General features: G+C 41.7%; 1 protein-coding gene across 4 annotated transcripts in view; it reads right to left on the reverse strand.

Annotated features, from left to right (window-relative positions):
• LOC109879643 (protein shisa-6) overlaps positions 1–19392 on the reverse strand; it is a 71837-nt gene that overhangs the window by 47687 nt on the left and 4758 nt on the right. For 3 of the 4 annotated variants that reach the window (XM_031827821.1, XM_031827820.1, XM_031827819.1), the window contains exons 3-5: positions 16493–16641; positions 6535–6627; positions 5660–5731 (exon numbers count right to left, since the gene is read on the reverse strand). In XM_031827821.1, coding sequence (XP_031683681.1) covers positions 5660–5731; positions 6535–6627; positions 16493–16641 — 314 coding nt within the window. The remainder of the gene's footprint in view (positions 1–5659; positions 5732–6534; positions 6628–16492; positions 16642–19392) is intronic. The other variant, XM_031827822.1, reaches the window with a different exon arrangement.

A 19392-nucleotide genomic window follows, 5' to 3' on the forward strand; every position in this document is an offset into this window, starting at 1 on the left:
GTCAGGAGGGGTGATGGACGGCTGGGCGGCTCACGCTACTGGGAGGTTCCTCAGGGGTCAAGCTTTTAACACCCTCCCAGTCTGGCGTGAACAGTAGAGGTCACAGCTAAGACACTCTGCCCAGCCATTTCCTTTTCCACTTGTCTTGGAACCGCAACATTTCACTACAGGGCGTGGTACCCCTTTACTCCTCTGCACTGGGTCTTTGACTGTACCTTGTAGTGATGTAGTGGGGCGGCAGGTAGCCTAGTAGTTAGAGAGTTGGGCCAGTAACCGAAAGGTTGCTAGATCGAATCCCTGAGCTGCCAAGGTAAAAATCTGTCGTTCTGCCCCATTGTTCCTAGGCCGTCATTGTAAATAAGAATTGGTTCTTAACTCACTTGCCTAGTTAAATAGAAATAAACTGTATACAGTCTCCTCTTCAGTACCTACCTCCTCTTACACCACTCCTTTCACTTAGCTGAAATGTCTGCCTTTAGACCTGAGACTTGGAGCGATCTACATAATGGAGGTTGTCATGCAGGTGACACCTGCTTGGTGTACTTGACCTCCCCTACCAATGTGGAGCCTCAGGGATTAGAGAAAAAGGGAGTGGGAGGGCTGCAGCACTGTCCCTATGAGACAAGGTCACCTTAAATGGATTGGGATGAGAAGAAACCAATTCCCCCTGGGACAAAATCAGGGAGCAACTTGTGAAAAAATAATTAAGCAGGATGCACATCAGTGGATGTCACAGCCAGAGGGGTGAGGGTGAAGGGGGGCACACAAAAAATCCTTAAAACAAGGGTAATGTTTGTTCACTTGATATCTGAAAGCGTCACAATGGACAAAGGATAATTTTTTTGACCTCAAAAACAGTTATGTTTTGTGAAAGGAGGTACTTTTGAAGGAAAAAGGCCTGGGGTTCAGAATGACAAAATTACATTTGTAACAATATTATGAAATAGTCGACCCACATTAGTCTACGCCCACCGGCAATGACCTCACATTTCTGTCTTAAATCAGTTAGGACAAACAGATTAGCATTTATTACATTCGTGACATAACTTAGATTTGGTAAGATTTTTATTTTCACAACCAATTACTCATTTGCAAGGTTAATGTCTCATTTGAGGACAAATCATTTCTAACTCTGATTTCTGGCTGTTCCATTCCAACATACCTTTAATCTGTCAAACATCTTGGATAGTTTTATTGTAACAAGAAGATTCTCTCTCTCAAATTCTCCAACAACCACACAATGACCACCAAACAATGCAGGAAGAACCCCACCCCTCTTCAGAAACTCCCCCAAATGGATATACTTATATCAGCTGGCAGAGATATCTACACCAGCTTCAAAAACATATTTTATCAATTTATCAATGGTTGTCATTTTGGATGAATGAAGTGGAATCTCCGGAAGCATTTCCTGTGTGGCAGCGGCTTGGCCTTTAGCTGTGTCTAATAAATCTGTTGTGGTCCACAGTGGCTAAATGGACACGTCTGCCTGGCCAATCCATCATGGAAGAGTGGAGATGGATAGACATTGCCAATTCAAACCACTCACTGATATCATTTATAAATCACACTCACTGCACAAGCCTTCCAACAGACACTTCACTAGCCAGCCACATAAACGATCTACCGTGAGCTATTTGAGCTTGCTACTGTGCGTTAGCCTGCAGCCCTATAGTGTCTGTATGAGTAGAGTGTATGCCCCCACAGAGAACTAAAGGATTTTGCTCAATAAAATTTGAGGTCATTCCTATTGTGCTAAGCAGTTGTTTTTCTTGTAACTATCTTGATTGTAGACTCTGTTATATCTCCCTATTAGCATATGGATATTAATACATATTTACAGTTCCACGTGAATGCATGGGGAAAAGATCCAGAATATCATAATACACACTTGAAATGAACTTGAAAGGAATTTAGGGACTGAAGAGAGATGCTAGAGATACAGTTTAGTGTATTGTCGCAGGGTTACAGTATGATGTATTGTAGCAGGGTTACAGTACGGTGTATTGTCGCAGGGTTACAGTATGATGTATTGTAGCAGGGTTACAGTATGATGTATTGTAGCAGGGTTACAGTATGATGTATTGTAGCAGGGTTACAGTATGGTGTATTGTAGCAGGGTTACAGTTTGGTGTATTGTAGCAGGGTTACACTATGATGTATTGTAGCAGGGTTACAGTATGGTGTATTGTAGCAGGGTTACAGTATGATGCATTGTAGCAGGGTTACATTATGGTGTATTGTAGCAGGGTTACAGTATGATGTATTGTAGCAGGGTTACAGTATGATGTATTATAGCAGGGTTACAGTATGATGTATTGTATCAGGGTTACAGTATGATGTATTGTAGCAGGGTTACAGTATGGTGTATTGTAGCAGGGTTACAGTATGATGTATTGTAGCAGGGTTACAGTATGATGTATTGTATCAGGGTTACAGTATGATGTATTGTAGCAGGGTTACAGTATGGTGTATTGTAGTAGGGTTACAGTATGATGTATTGTAGCAGGGTTACAGTATGGTGTATTGTAGCAGGGTTACAGTAGGGTGTATTGTAGCAGGGTTACAGTATGGTGTATTGTAGCAGGGTTACAGTAGGGTGTATTGTAGCAGGGTTACAGTATGATGTATTGTAGCAGGGTTATAATGGTGTGGTGGGGACACGTAACATGTCTGTCAAGTTCAAATGTAAGCTTTATTGTCACATGTACAAGTACAGTGAAATGCTTTTATATTTACATTTTATTTAAAAAACAAATATATACAGTGACCCCCCCCCCCCTTGGCCTTTTTTGGGGGGGGGGGGATCATTTACACAACAAGCCTACCACTTTGAAGATACAAAATATGTTTTATTGTAAAACAAACAAGAAATAAGACAAAAAAAACTGAAAACTTGAGCATGTATAACTATTTACCCAAAGTCAATACTTTGTAGAGCCAACTTTTGCAGCAATTACAACTGCAAGTCTCTTGAGGTATGTCTCTATCAGCTTGGCACATCTAGCCACTGGGATTTTTGCCCATTCTTCAAGGCAAAACTGCTCCAGCTCCTTCAAGTTGGATGGGTTCCGCTTGTGTACAGCAATCTTTAAGTCATACCACAGATTCTCAATTGGACTGAGATCTGGGCTTTGACTAGGCTTCTCCAAGACTTTTAATGTTTCCCCTTAAACCACTCAAGAGTTGCTTTAGGGTCATTGTCCTGCTGGAAGGTGAACCTGTGTCCCAGTCTCAAATCCCTGGAAGACTGAAACAGGTTTCCCTCAATAATTTTCCTGTATTTAGCACCATCCATCATTCCTTCCATTCTGACCAGTTTCCCAGTCCCTGCCAATGAAAAACATCCCCACCATATGATGCTGCCACCACCATGCTTCACTGTGGGGATGGTGCTCTCGGTGTGATGAGAGGTGTTGGGTTTGCACCAGACATAGTGTTTTTCTTGATGGCCAAAAAGCTCAATATTAGTCTCATCTGACCAGAGTACCTTCATCCATATGTTTGGGGAGTCTCCCACATGCCTTTTGGCGAACATCAAATGTTCTTTCTTATTTTTTTCTTTAAGCAATGGCTTTTTTTCTGGCCACTCTTCCGTAAATCCCAGCTCTGTGCAGTGTACGGCTTAAAGTGGTCCTATGGACAGATACTCCAATTTCCGCTGTGGAGCTTTGCAGCTCCTTCAGGGTTATCTTTGGTCTCTTTGTTGCCACTCTGACTAATGCCCTCCTTGCCTGTTCCGTGAGTTTTGTTGGGCGGCCCTCTCTTGGCAGGTTTGTTGTGGCGCCATGTTCTTTCATTTTTTTAAATAATGGATTTAATGGTGCTCCGTGGGATGTTCAAAGTTTACCTTTTTTTTTTATAACCCAACCCTGATCTGTACTTCTCCACAACTTTGTCCCTGACCTGTTTGGAGAGCTCCTTTTTCATGGTACCTCTTGCTTGGTAGGGCCCATTGCTTAGTGGTGTTGCAGACTCTGTGGCCTTTCAGAATCATTTGACAACTTAGATTGCACACAGGTGGACTTTATTTAACTAATTATGTGACTTCTGAAGATAATTGGTTGCACCAGATCTTCTTTAGGGGCTTCAAAGCAAAGGGGGTGAATACTGTACATATGATCACACCACTTTTACGGTCTTTATTTTTGTAAAAAAAAAAATTTCACTTCACCAATTTGGACTATTTTGTTTATGTCCATTAAATGAAATCCAAGGGGGCTGAATACTTTTGCAAGGCACTGTATATATTGTAATGACCTGGCTAGATCATAAATTAACAATTGTTCAGACAGAGAATTGAGTTTACAAATTCACAATTTATTAACCAAACTCAACACAGGGTACTGTTTGGCCGTAGCCCACGCAAAAATAAGGATACCCATATAAATCAACCGTGACCGTCACTTGTTAAGACCAGACGTAAGAGAGAGAACAATGGCTAAGCATGGTCTTAAACTGGTGATGCTCCACCCCCCCACCCCCCACCCCCCCACCCCCCACACACACACACACACACCCCACCCGCCGCTCCACCAACCATCAGGACGCCAGGAACCAAAACATTCCAGGCAATCCCGTGGTTGGCAGATAGCAGTTTGACTGGCATGTCGGATCCCTTGAACACTGGGTACTGGTAAGTACAGCATAACCAACGAACAGCATAACACATAACACACAGCTGTCTGTGCAGGTCACTACAATATATATAAATATAATAAAGAAAACAGGAGAAATAAGAAATAAGAGAGTAAGCTATATACTGGGTCAGTGCCAATACTGGATGTCAAACTGGTGATAGTAACAGGAGGTACAGGGAGCAGACAGAGAGCCTGTTGACAGCCAGCTGTTTGAGGTGGAAAAGCTTTGTAATGACAGTTACTGTAACACCAGGAAGCAGTGATGTGGCCTAACAGGAAGGCAGAAGATTGCTGTTCAAACCCCAGTTAGGCTACCTAATTTTCACATACATTCTTTGTATAAACAACTATAGAGATATGCAAGGAAATATTTGAATTTGAATTAGAAGCCAATGTAAAACAGTACTTGTTTTTGTCACTTGGTAAAATACCACTTACCTTGCAGACACCTAAAATGTACAAGAAGTGGTAATAAAATTGCAGACACATTAACAACATCAGAATGTGTCTTGTCAACACACACACACACACACACACACACACACACACACACACACACACACACACACACACACACACACACACACACATACACACACACACAGAGTTAATCATGACATTGCAACCATTTTAAGGCTTGTCACCCTCCTTGTCTATCCTAATCATCTACAGAACCCATGACTGCTTCATACTTTGGAGAACAGACCAGCACAGACATTCAAGCCTGTTTTCCACTCCTCCTTGTGGAGTTGTTTCTCTATGTTCAGCATTAGGGACACCAGACAGCCATGCTTTCTGAAAGCTGTACTGGGCTGGTTAATGATAGAGGCAGGGCGTCTGTTCTGATGTCCTGCGTTATGAGGAGCGCAGGGCATCAGCCGCCAAACCCACTCTATGGGCCCAGGGTCTAGGTGTGTGAAGTGTGTGAGAGTGGTCTTATCTGGCGGGAGCAGAAAGCAGGTGTGTGGCTGTTCTCCGGCAGGAAGCAGGGGTCTCCATAGTGAGAATATGTTACATACTGTAGGAGATATTAGGAACGTCCAGATCTCCCTGCCAGGACAGCTGCCCTAAATCGTCTACAGAGTGCTGCGCTGCAAAGACAGAGAACAGCCACTTGTTTACTACTTAGCTTTATGCACCAACTCTAGCTATTATCATCCTATACTTTCAGATTAAGAACATTTAGTTTTCTATGTTGCAATGCAGTCTATTTATATTTCGACTGATAAATTCAATAGGTGTATATCATAATGTAGTTTTCTTGGCATTTGACAGGAAGTCACTTATGCACAACTACCATCAATGATTTTAAGCCTCCTTAGTGAGTGGAGATGAGACTCTGTCAGCTCAACTGACTGCATTGTTCTCGTACAGTAGACAGTTCTGTACACAGTGATCTGGCACGAAGAACAGTTGGAGGATGTGACAAGTACAGCATGCAGTGCTGATAATGCTGAGTGTTATTTCATCCACACATGGCCATTGTGTAAATGCCTTTATGAGTCAGTCAAGGGGAAAAACATAACAAAAAGGAGACAGTACTTTTCACATCTGAACAAAGCTGTAACTCATTGAGGCTTTTCTCTTTTCAATTAGCTTTGAGAAATGCCGTTATTGTTCTGCCAAAAGCTTCAGTCCCATTTCCCAAGGTGACTGCCAGCTGAGAAGTGAGCAAGTAAAATAATTGGGATGGGCTATTGCACTGTTTCCCCCTGATCTACTGAAACAGTGGATCGAAAAATGAAAGAAGACTTTTTGGACAAAGAGTGGAGGAAATGTGTGGAGGTGAGAGGCAAGGTGAAAATGTGGGTGAGATTTGTGTTAGAAGTTTGTACCACAACGCTGTCATTACTCTTGAAGACATAGTAATTGTCATCAGACCAACAGACAATACCTTTTAGGTGCGGTCGTCCCAGTGTCACGAATCCAGAGGAGATGAAGTTATGATCAAGTTGGCCTTGGCGGAAGTTCTCTTTCCCGTAGTGCCCTGTGGGAGAAATGCGTCTCACATTAACAATTTATGCTGTCTGATGTACACTCAGGATCATCACCACCGCAAAAGGTCACACTCCCCAAAGCTGCGAGCTGGGGGAGCTAGTGAAGACCTTCCCTTCTCATATCGTTCACAAATTAAACAAAAATTCCCATTCAGGGTCAAAAGCCCTGCCCTTTTGCCAAAGCAGGTAAAACATTCCAACTTTAATTGGATGGCAAAATGTCTTTCAGGCTTGGGGCACTTGACCCTGAAGATCAGTGGAGAGATTCTAAAGAACCCTTCTAACCGAGACACTCTCCTGTGTTTTAAAACGGATTAATTCCATCCTCAACTTATACAGTAGAACACTTTTACCGCACATAGACCTACACTATGGAGGGACCTTATATAATTGATTCATAAACTGTGTAATTGGATCTATCTTCACAGTCATGACAGCTGCATTGTAGTATTGTATCTATGAAATGTCAGTTTATACAAAATGTGCCTTGCAACAAAACATTTCATCCTGAATTTCCTTGGTCTTAAAGATCACTATGTAACATAATTTGTTCCAAGATGATATAGTGTGTCTGGCTGGAACAAGTCCTGTAATTGAGAGTGCAGAGGTCCACAATGGACCGTCAAAGTGCCGGCCAGCAGTCTGACAACCTCCATTTGTCCTGCCAATCGAACACCAAAATGTTGTGCACAAAAAGATGCAGGTAGGCTGAGAAAGTGAGTCTGTATCAGACAGTGAAAGCTTAAGCTGAAAATAGAGGAGAAACAACATGACGGTCTGTCTTACAAAGGCCTATTGAGTTCCCCTCCCCTAGCTCTCTTCCTTCCTGTTAGTGCCAGTCTGCATTAGCTGGCAAATAGTTCAACAGCCTCATCTCAATGGAGCAACTTCAAAGTCAATAGCGTCACTCAGACCTTTGGGCCATAGAGGCAGAGATCGAACCATATCTCAAATTATCATAATGAGAAGGAACACCTGGGAACATTAGCCCTGGTCCTCATTACACTGACGTTTGACACAGGCCTGAGCTCTCTAAAGCCTGTTTGGTTCTGTTTTCAAGCCCAACGGATACTGTAAACTGATTGCTGAAACATTTTGCCCATCACTGTTACTTTGGGATTTTCATACTAAGAAACTAGTAAATACTTAATGACTCTCAGGATTTAAGAAGTTGACTGAGTCCAATTTATGCTGAATAAAAAGAGGCGTTTATGTGCAAGTTTTTTTAATCTGTTCGAAATATGCCTTCATGAAGTGTTCTTGGCTTAGAATAATACCAAAGGGAAAACAACTACAACACATACAGTGCATTCGGAAAGTATTCAGACCTCTTCCCCTTTTCCACATTACAGCCTTATTCTAAAATGGATTCAATAATTTACACAGTCTACACAGAATACCCCATAAAAAAAACAGAAATAGCTTATAATACCTTACAAGTATTCAGACCCTTTCTATTAGACTTCGACATTGAGCTCAGGTGCATCCTGTTTCCATTGATCATCCTTGAGATGTTTCTACAACATGATTGGAGTCCACATGTGGAAAATTCAATTGATTGGACATGATTTGGAAAGGCGTGACACACCTGTCTATTTAAGGTCCCACAGTTGACAGTGCATTGCAGAGAAAAAAACAAGCCATGAGGTCGAAGGAATTGTTCGTAGAGCTGCAAGACAGAATTGTATCGAGGTACAGATCTGGGGAAGGGTACCAAAACATTTCTGCATCATCGAATGTCATCAAAAACACAGTGGCCTCCATCATTCTTAAATGGAAGTTTAAGTTTGTAATCACCAAGTCACTAATCACCAAATCACCAATCACGAAGTTTGGAATCACCAAGGCTCTTCCTAAATCTGTCCACTCGGCCAAACTGAGCAATCCGGGGGAGAAGGGCCTTGGTCAGGGAGGTGACCAAGAACCTGATGGTCACTCTGAAAGAGCTCCAGAGTTCCTCTGTGGAGATGGGACAACCTTCCAAATGGACAACCATCTCTGAAACCCTCCACCAATCAGGCCTTTATGGTAGAGTGGCCAGACGGAAGCCACTCCTCAGTAAAAGGCACATGACAGCCCGCTTAGAGTTTGCCAAAAGGCACCTAAAGGACTCTAAGACCATGAGAAGAAATGTGGAACTCTTTGGCCTGAATGCCATGCGTCACATCTGGAGGAAACCTAGCACCATCCCTATGGTGAAGCAGGGACTGGGAGACTAGTCAGGATCGAGGGAGAGATGAACAGAGCAAAATACAGAGAAATCCTTGATGAAAACTTGCTCCACAGTACTCAGGACCTCAGAATGGTGCAAAGGTTCACCTTCCAACAGGACAATGACCCTAAGCACACAGCCAAGACAATGCAGCAGTGGCTACAGAACAAGTCTCTGAATACCCTTTAGTGGCCCAGCCAGAGGCGGACTAATCAATTTTAGAATAAGGCTGTAATGTAACAAAATGTGGAAAATGTGAAGGGGTCTGAATACTTTCCAAATGCACTGTATCTCCGCCAGTGTTTGACAAGCTGTGATGGGGATAATCAGCTTTCTAACCTTGGTCTACTCTAAGGACAGCGCCTAAGGGCTGTATTCAGGTTCTACTGTAGGAGACGTTGACTATGATACATTGTGTTCTTATGCTGAAATACACTGATACATTATCTCGAAAGGGTCATTTAACTGATTTTCCATTAGCAGAAGACTTTAGGGTCCAAGCAGAGACCAACCAACGAGTTGAGAAGATGAGAAGATTATGTTAGAACGTAATACACTGCTCAAAAAAATAAAGGGAACACTTAAACAACACAATGTAACTCCAAGTCAATCATACTTCTGTGAAATCAAACTGTCCACTTAGGAAGCAACACTGATTGACAATAAATGTCACATGCTGTTGTGCAAATGGAATAGACAACAGGTGGAAATTATAGGCAATTAGCAAGACACCCCCAATAAAGGAGTGGTTCTGCAGGTGGGGACCACAGACCACTTCTCAGTTCCTATGCTTCCTGGCTGATGTTTTGGTCACTTTTGAATGCTGGCGGTGCTTTCACTCTAGTGGTAGCATGAGACAGAGTCTACAACCCACACAAGTGGCTCAGGTAGTGCAGCTCATCCAGGATGGCACATCAATGCGAGCTGTGGCAAGAAGGTTTGCTGTGTCTGTCAGCGTAGTGTCCAGAGCATGGAGGCGCTACCAGGAGACAGGCCAGTACATCAGGAGACGTGGACAACCCAGCAGCAGGACCGCTACCGCTACCTTTGTGCAAGGAGGAGCAGGAGGAGCACTGCCAGAGCCCTGCAAAATGACCTCCAGCAGGCCACAAATGTGCATGTGTCTGCTCAAACGGTCAGAAACAGACTCCATGAGGGTGGTATGAGGGCCCGACGTCCACAGGTGGGGGTTGTGCTTACAGCCCAACACCGTGCAGGACGTTTGGCATTTGCTAGAGAACATCAAGATTGGCAAATTTGCCACTGGTGCCCTGTGCTCTTCACAGATGAAAGCAGGTTCACACTGAGCACATGTGACAGACATGACAGAGTCTGGAGACGCCGTGGAGAACGTTCTGCTGCCTGCAACATCCTCCAGCATGACCGGTTTGGCGGTGGGTCAGTCATGGTGTGGGGTGGCATTTCTTTGGGGGGCCGCACAGCCCTCCATGTGCTCGCCAGAGGTAGCCTGACCATTAGGTACCGAGATGAGATCCTCAGACCCTTTGTGAGACCATATGCTGGTGCGGTTGGCCCTGGGTTCCTCCTAATGCAAGACAATGCTAGACTTCATGTGGCTGGAGTGTGTCAGCAGTTCCTGCAAGAGGAAGGCATTGATGCTATGGACTGGCCCGCCCGTTCCCCAGACCTGAATCCAATTGAGCACATCTGGGCTATCATGTCTCGCTCCATCCACCAACGCCACGTTGCACCACAGACTGTCCAGGAGTTGGCGGATGTTTTCGTCCAGGTCTGGGAGGAGATCCCTCAGGAGACCATCCGCCACCTCATCAGGAGCATTCCCAGGCATTGTAGGGAGGTCATACAGGCACGTGGAGGCCACACACACTACTGAGCCTCATTTTGACTTGTTTTAAGGACATTACATCAAAGTTGGATCAGCCTGTAGTATGTTTTTCCACTTTAATTTTGAGTGTGACTCCAAATCCAGACCTCCATGTGTTGATAAATTTGATTTCCATTGATCATTTTTGTGTGATTTTGTTGTCAGCACATTCAACTATGTAAAGAAAAAAGTATTTAATAAGAAGATTTCATTCATTCAGATCTAGGATGTGTTATTTTAGTGTTCCCTTTATTTTTTGAGCAGTGTATATTTCCAAGTGTGAAAATAAAACAACATAGAATACAATCTGAATTGTGAAAAACAGATATATTCATATGCGGATCTCATATATTACTGCAGATTCCCAGGTATATCCACATATAATCTACATGAGCCACCAAAGACACCAACTAGCATTGTAATACAGTATGTAATAGAATACTGTATGTGTTGAGGCTAGTTCAGTCAAGGCCAGTTTCACCCAGTATAGTACAGTTGATGCCAGAATTGAGGGAGATGCATACAGTATTTCACAACAGAAAGATGAGTAGTGTCAGAAAGGAGGCCACAAGGGATGAAGACCAATTACAGGACTGACATGAACCCAAACAAAATAGTCAGCCTCTAGGGAAGTATCCTGCGTAGTCCACAATCTCTTAATGTAAAACACTGGGGAAGTATCCAGCATAGTCCACAATCTCTTAATGTAAAACACTGGGGAAGTATCCAGCATAGTCCACAATCTCTTAATGTAAAACACTGGGGAAGTGTCCAGCATAGTCCACAATCTCTTAATGTAAAACACTGGGGAAGTGTCCAGCATAGTCCACAATCTCTTAATGTAAAACACTGGGGAAGTATCCAGCATAGTCCACAATCTCTTAATGTAAAACACTGGGGAAGTATCCAGCATAGTCCACAATCTCTTAATGTAAAACACTGGGGAAGTATCCAGCATAGTCCACAATCTCTTAATGTAAAACACTGGGGAAGTATCCAGCATAGTCCACAATCTCTTAATGTAAAACACTGGGAAAGTATTGGCAGGTTCTATTTTTCAGAGTAAATGACTCACGGACACTAGAGAAGCTTTCACCAAGTTTAATTATTCCCAAAGGTTCTGTACAGCTGTAATCAGACTGCAAAACATTTCAGATATCACAATTATATACATCCTACTTAAGACACCCCCTCTCTCCATCCTTAGTTTATAACCAAGAGAAAGTAGGTAACCAGATACTAAGCCTGAGTAATCCCTGAAGGGAAACTGACCTCACCCCTCAACTCCTGACCTCAACCCCTCCTTCACCTAATCCACAGATATCCATCTGTCTTCCCTAAATCAACACATCGCTCTCCTCTCCTCCATCAAACATGTTCCAAAGCCTTCTGGGATGCTACAGAGTCTTTCTACTCAAGGCTTCGTCTCTATCATTTATTTAATATCTCAATGTTCAAAGTTGGGCCGATTCCAACAGTATGCAGCACAGTCCATAATCTCTTAATGGAAAACACTGGGGAAGTATGCAGCACAGTCCATCATCTCTTAATGTTAAACACTGGGGAAGTATGCAGCACAGTCCATCATCTCTTAATGTTAAACACTGGGGAAGTATGCAGCACAGTCCATAATCTCTTAATGTAAAACACTGGGGAAGTATGCAGCACAGTCCATAATCTCTTAATGTAAAACACTGGGGAAGTATGCAGCACAGTCCATCATCTCTTAATGTTAAACACTGGGGAAGTATGCAGCACAGTCCATAATCTCTTAATGTAAAACACTGGGGAAGTATGTAGCACAGTCCATAATCTCTTAATGTAAAACACTGGGGAAGTATGCAGCACAGTTCATAATCTCTTAATGTAAAACACTGGGGACGTATGCAGCACAGCCCATAATCTCTTAATGTAAAACACTGGGGAAGTATGCAGCACAGCCCATAATCTCTTAATGTAAAACACTGGGGAAGTATGCAGCACAGCCCATAATCTCTTAATGTAAAACACTGGGGAAGTATGCAGCACAGTCCATAATCTCTTAATGTAAAACACTGGGGAAGTATGCAGCACAGCCCATAATCTCTTAATGTAAAACACTGGGGAAGTATGCAGCACAGTCCATAATCTCTTAATGTAAAAGAGTTTCATTAATCCATACTGTTAACCCTGATGTTATTAACCCTGAAGTGACCTCCAGACTACCATGACACCCCAGTGTTTTACATTAAGAGATTATGGACTGTGCCGCATACTTCCCCAGTGTATGCAGCACAGTTCATAATCTCTTAATGTAAAACACTGGGGTGTCATGGTAGTCTTGAGGTCACTTCAGGGTTAACATTATGGATTAATGAAACACAGTGAGAGCTGTTAGAGGGGATGAAAGCCGATAAGGGGTTAGACAATTCTAGTTTTGGGCAACTGTAAAATGGCAGTCAAAGTGGTTATTGATTCCAATGAGAATTATTGAAGTGTCAAGTGTTGGAATTCAGGCAAACATAACTGTAACTACCTCTGTTGGCTAGCCCTTACAGTAGTTTCATTTAATAAACTACACATACCAGCAGCTGTGGCTTTTGTGGCTCGAGTCAAGTCTGAGAAAAGCAGCTCACATCCCATGGTGTAGCACGTAACAGTTCTCCTCTGACACAATCCCTGGATGAGGAGGAGTGTCTACTTTGACACGAGAGTGAAACATAACACTGAATCTGGGACACCATACTAGGGCACTTAGCAAGAGATCCCGGAGCAGGGATCTGGAGACCGGATAAAAGAAGGAGGAACAGCGATGCAAGACAGAATTATCTCAGGACAAAAGCCATGTGTCTCCCAAAGAATATATTAATTTGCATCTCCATTTTGAGCCAATGCTGAGTAGGCTTATGGAACCCCAGCATGAAAATAGACTCAGCCGAGGCCCTTTGTCTAAACTGCTATATCGTTTTCAGTCTTAAAAAAATATACTTAAGTAGCAGGGTCCCATCATCAGTTTGGGGGAGTAGTGAACTACATGTGGTTTAACTTGCAATTTAAATACATTTTTGCAGTAGCTTTGTGGTAGTTGACCTAAATTCAAATCTTGGTAGTGTTTTCAGTAGTTCATTACTTTGTTTCCATGTAGTGGTGTAGCTTACTACTGGAACTACACACTACTTTTTTTTGCAAAAATAAAATATTGGTGAAGTAGGCAAGAATTGCCTTAATTTTTCAGCATCAAACCTGCCTAATTCTCACTTGAAACACTTTTTGTGTGCCGAATTCCACATGTTTGAGTTTAATAGGGCAGAATACACATTCTGTTAACATCTGACTCCAGAGTGATATGTTCTTGCAATTTGTAGTCTGTGACATTTCAGATTCAGGGAAAGATAATTTTTTGCTAAGTAGTTTGGATGTAGTGAACTACTTTTTAAAAGTAACATTAAGGTTAGCTTTAGTGTAGTTTAACTTACAATAGTGTGAAGTAACTGGTAGCTCATTAATGATATTTTCAGAGTAGCTTCCCCAACACTGCCCATCATCTATTTCAGTGCATGTGTCAAAGACCATTTTAACCATTAATGAAAGCAATAAGGTCCCACTTTACCTTGCAAAGGTTGCATACCATAGAAATAACATTGTTGTACAAATGTCAGCCAAGTATAATGACAGTAGTTATACAGTACCTTGCGAAAGTATTCGGCCCCCTTGAACTTTGCGACCTTTTGCCACATTTCAGGCTTCAAACATAAAGATATAAAACTGTATTTTTTTGTGAAGAATCAACAACAAGTGGGACACAATCATGAAGTGGAACGACATTTATTGGATATTTCAAACTTTTATAACAAATCAAAAACTGAAGAATTGGGCGTGCAAAATTATTCAGCCCCCTTAAGTTAATACTTTGTAGCGCCACCTTTTGCTGCGATTACAGCTGTAAGTCGCTTGGGGTTTGTCTCTATCAGTTTTGCACATCGAGAGACTGACATTTTTTCCCATTCCTCCTTGCAAAACAGCTCGAGCTCAGTGAGGTTGGATGGAGAGCATTTGTGAACAGCAGTTTTCAGTTCTTTCCACAGATTCTCGATTGGATTCAGGTCTGGACTTTGACTTGGCCATTCTAACACCTGGATATGTTTATTTTTGAACCATTCCATTGTAGATTTTGCTTTATGTTTTGGATCATTGTCTTGTTGGAAGACAAATCTCCGTCCCAGTCTCAGGTCTTTTGCAGACTCCATCAGGTTTTCTTCCAGAATGGTCCTGTATTTGGCTCCATCCATCTTCCCATCAATTTTAACCATCTTCCCTGTCCCTGCTGAAGAAAAGTAGGCCCAAACCATGATGCTGCCACCACCATGTTTGACAGTGGGGATGGTGTGTTCAGGGTGATGAGCTGTGTTGCTTTTACGCCAAACATAACGTTTTGCATTGTTGCCAAAAAGTTCAATTTTGGTTTCATCTGACCAGAGCACCTTCTTCCACATGTTTGGTGTGTCTCCCAGGTGGCTTGTGGCAAACTTTAAACAACACTTTTTATGGATATCTTTAAGAAATGGCTTTCTTCTTGCCACTCTTCCATAAAGGCCAGATTTGTGCAATATACGACTGATTGTTGTCCTATGGACAGAGTCTCCCACCTCAGCTGTAGATCTCTGCAGTTCATCCAGAGTGATCATGGGCCTCTTGGCTGCATCTCTGATCAGTCTTCTCCTTGTATGAGCTGAAAGTTTAGAGGGACGGCCAGGTCTTGGTAGATTTGCAGTGGTCTGATACTCCTTCCATTTCAATATTATCGCTTGCACAGTGCTCCTTGGGATGTTTAAAGCTTGGGAAATCTTTTTGTATCCAAATCCGGCTTTAAACTTCTTCACAACAGTATCTCGGACCTGCCTGGTGTGTTCCTTGTTCTTCATGATGCTCTCTGCGCTTTTAACGGACCTCTGAGACTATCACAGTGCAGGTGCATTTATACGGAGACTTGATTACACACAGGTGGATTGTATTTATCATCATTAGTCATTTAGGTCAACATTGGATCATTCAGAGATCCTCACTGAACTTCTGGAGAGAGTTTGCTGCACTGAAAGTAAAGGGGCTGAATAATTTTACACGCCCAATTTTTCAGTTTTTGAATTGTTAAAAAAGTTAGAAATATCCAATAAATGTCGTTCCACTTCATGATTGTGTCCCACTTGTTGTTGATTCTTCACAAAAAAATACAGTTTTATATCTTTATGTTTGAAGCCTGAAATGTGGCAAAAAGTTGCAAAGTTCAAGGGGGCCGAATACTTTCGCAAGGCACTGTATATACTGTTACATAGAAGCGTGTACAATGGAGATTACTGTGGAGTCATAAAAAGCTATTGAAAGTCCATAATAAAATGTCTCCTGATTCAGTCATCCCTGCTTGTCTCGTTTCTATGGGATTTCTATAATCTACCTCCACAATTCCTACCAATCACTAATGTCTATATGAAATTCAGACTGGATCTCCACCACTCAGAGAATGTAACTGAGGGCAAAGAATATGGCTTTAATAACACCTTCTCTATTATGTTCTCATGACATTTACATTGAACCTCGTTTCATTTGATCTAACTATTTAACATAACCTCTGTTTCCATAGTAACTCTGTCATCTTGGGTATCGATTTTATACAGAGAAAGGACTTTGATTCAACTCATAGTGCACCATGCAGCTTACTAGAGGGAAAGACCATTTCAGAACCTATGCTTAGGACAAGTACAGTTTTAATAATTTTTGCAAGATATTCTTTGATATGTGAAGTAAAAACAGTGCAGGTACCCACCGTGGTTTGCTAGCATGGTGTGAACTGGGGTGTAATGGTTCTTGGACGTCCGGAGAGGTGTGTCCATGTCTTTGGGTGAACCCTCCAATGCTGCAATATTTTCATTCTCCTTATTTAGTCCTTGTTGCCTCAAAATGTCTGCAAGGGCTCTGCAAAAGAAATGTAAAAACACAGATGTAATTTAATCGTTTTCAGACTATACAAACAGAACCAGAAATAATTTCCTGTTTTCAATGACCGACAACCATTATTCTCAACATCCCCAGAAGGTCTACTTAATTTATTTAGTTACATACAGCTCCAATTGTGTTGGTGGAGCTCCAGAACCAGGCACAGTGTGAAGTGTAATTACACCCAAGGTGGCCGGTAGGCCAGGTTTCAATACTGAGCCACACTGAGTACAGATGTGCCTTTCCCTTCAGGCCAAGGGAAAACAGCTAAAGCCATTCATCAATGTTCCTTGAAGAATGTTCTGCTAGAGCTATACGCCCCCACTACTAAGGTTCAAATGAGAATCTATAACTCCTACCAAGTTACCAATTTTTCACACAAAGCATCTTGCTATCACCATTTTCAACATTGGTCCCCATTGAAGTATAGTGGTGAGGATGGTGGACATATTGGTTTCTTCAAAGAGCTGAAAGGGTAATGTAACTGTGTCAAAGTCGACCTGAGTCAACTTCTTTCCATAACTCTCTGTGACTTTGGGAGCTATATATTAATAGCCTTTCCCTTCTAGGATGGGCACACTTTAACCATATCCTTTTCACAGATTGAGGCGACCTGGTTTTCATCGCCCCAGTTGACTACTTTCTGTCTTGTATAGCAAGAACACGTTCAACCAGTCCCACACAGTGGAGGAATAGAGGTGCTTTTTAAAAAATATTGTGTTTGAAAACCCCAAAGTCTAGACCTGCCACAGTTTCCTCTCCTACAAAATCTCTTAGGTAAATCATGTTTCAATAGTACCATTCCTATGTAAAAAACATCTACAAGAAATGGGAAGGTATAAAATAATCTTCAAACGATACACCCATCATCCATCGAGGGAGTGAAGTAAATACTGTAAAGAAGAGAAGTGAAAATAAATTGTAATTCCCTTTACACTGCACTTGCAGCACATGACAGAGGATGTAGTTCAGTCTTGTTGGTTATCAGAGGGACTTGCCTCCGCAGTGAAATGGGTTTTTTTTCTCTCTTTTTTTCTATTTGAACACATTTCTACATTGTCAAACGAGATAAGGAAGCCTAGAATGTGTTTACAGATATGGCGACATGTTTGCAATTATTTCAGACTGAGTCAGAGATTTAATTATTATGAGCATGTGGTGTAGATGTTCAACAAGTCTATCATCTGCATTCTAAACGGATTAGTTTAGTTTATTAGGATCCCATTAGCTACTGCACATGCAGCAGCTACTCTTCTTGGGATACACATACAATGTACAAATACATGACAAAGTACAGAACAGTTATAGACAAGAAAAACATAAGATATTACATTAAATAAAAAATAAAAAATGCACATAAAATAAGAGTTATATATTTGAAAGAGACCAAGAGACAACAAAAATAGTATTTACATATTCATATTATTCATAGTATTCATATATTCATAGTGTTCACATATACACATTCATAGTCTTATATACAATACATCACATCTTTAGAAATAGGAGAGATGATGTGATGCAACATACATTTTTTTCTTCCGTTTTTTTAAAGCTAAACTTACTTTCGTCTTGTGACAGAGCATTCCACAATGACATGGCTCTAAACATACAGTAACTGAGCATTGCATTAAATCTGTCTTTGGTTGGGGTACTGTGAAGAAACCCATAGTGGCGTATCTGGTGGAGTATGTACAGTATGTCTGTTTGAAGTGTATGCATATAGATTATACAAGTGGTTAGGCATTTTCAACACACACACATTTCTTAAAAAGACTAGAAGAGAAGTAACACATTTCTCCTCAACCCTCAACCATGACAGACTCATGCATGCTGTTGATGTTAGTTCTGTGTGTACAGTCAAGGGCAAGGCGTGCTGCTTTGTTTTGAGCCAACTGCAGCTTTGCTAGGTCTTTCTTTGCTGCACCGGGCCATTTTACAATTAAAATAGGTTCAAAAGCATTGGGGAGAAAAAAATGGAAACCAATGTGAATTTCTACTCCCCTTGGATCCTGAACTCCACAAAATATTTGTCAAGCCATTATTCATGGCTGAATTAATATGTTAGAAAAGTATTGCAGCATTGACCCTGCCTATCAGGTTGTCAGTAATCTCGGTTTAACGCAGAACTAAAATCTCTTGTAATTTGGTCAGATGCTGGAGGACCAGTACCAGCACCAATTAGGTATATGTAGTCTGTCCATGAGAGATTAGGTTGTCAGGAACACCAAAGAAAGTAATATTCCCAATGTGAGCAGAGAGAAGGATATCACTGACATGCCAACCACTAATGGAGTATAAGCAGAGACGGGAGAAGAAATAAATCCATATAAGTGTGCTTTACATGCATTAAAGTTATACAAGAGACATTGCAAAGTCATACTATCTCACCTACCTCACCAAATCTGCTTTCTCTGCCCAATATTATGGTAAAATCACTCAAAAATGACATATTCAATCTCACTGTATGCAGGTCAATTTAGAAATCCCTTTTGAATGTATTGGAACTGACTCTCACCGGCATAACAAAACCTAATATGTACTCAATCTGAGAGTAGATACTTTTTTGCAACAGATCCATCTTAAATTGCATCCAGGTTTGCTTTCGAGAAAGTGATCAATATAGACCACTCAAATCCCTGGCTTTGGCTTTCACTCGACATTTATTTGTGCCTCCGTGAAGGTCACAGAAGAAACAACAGAGGTCTGCCAATGCCTTAGCATTACCAG

The sequence above is a fragment of the Oncorhynchus kisutch genome, linkage group LG6, assembly GCF_002021735.2.
Source record: "Oncorhynchus kisutch isolate 150728-3 linkage group LG6, Okis_V2, whole genome shotgun sequence".
In the NCBI taxonomy this organism is placed as follows: Eukaryota; Metazoa; Chordata; class Actinopteri; order Salmoniformes; family Salmonidae; genus Oncorhynchus; species Oncorhynchus kisutch.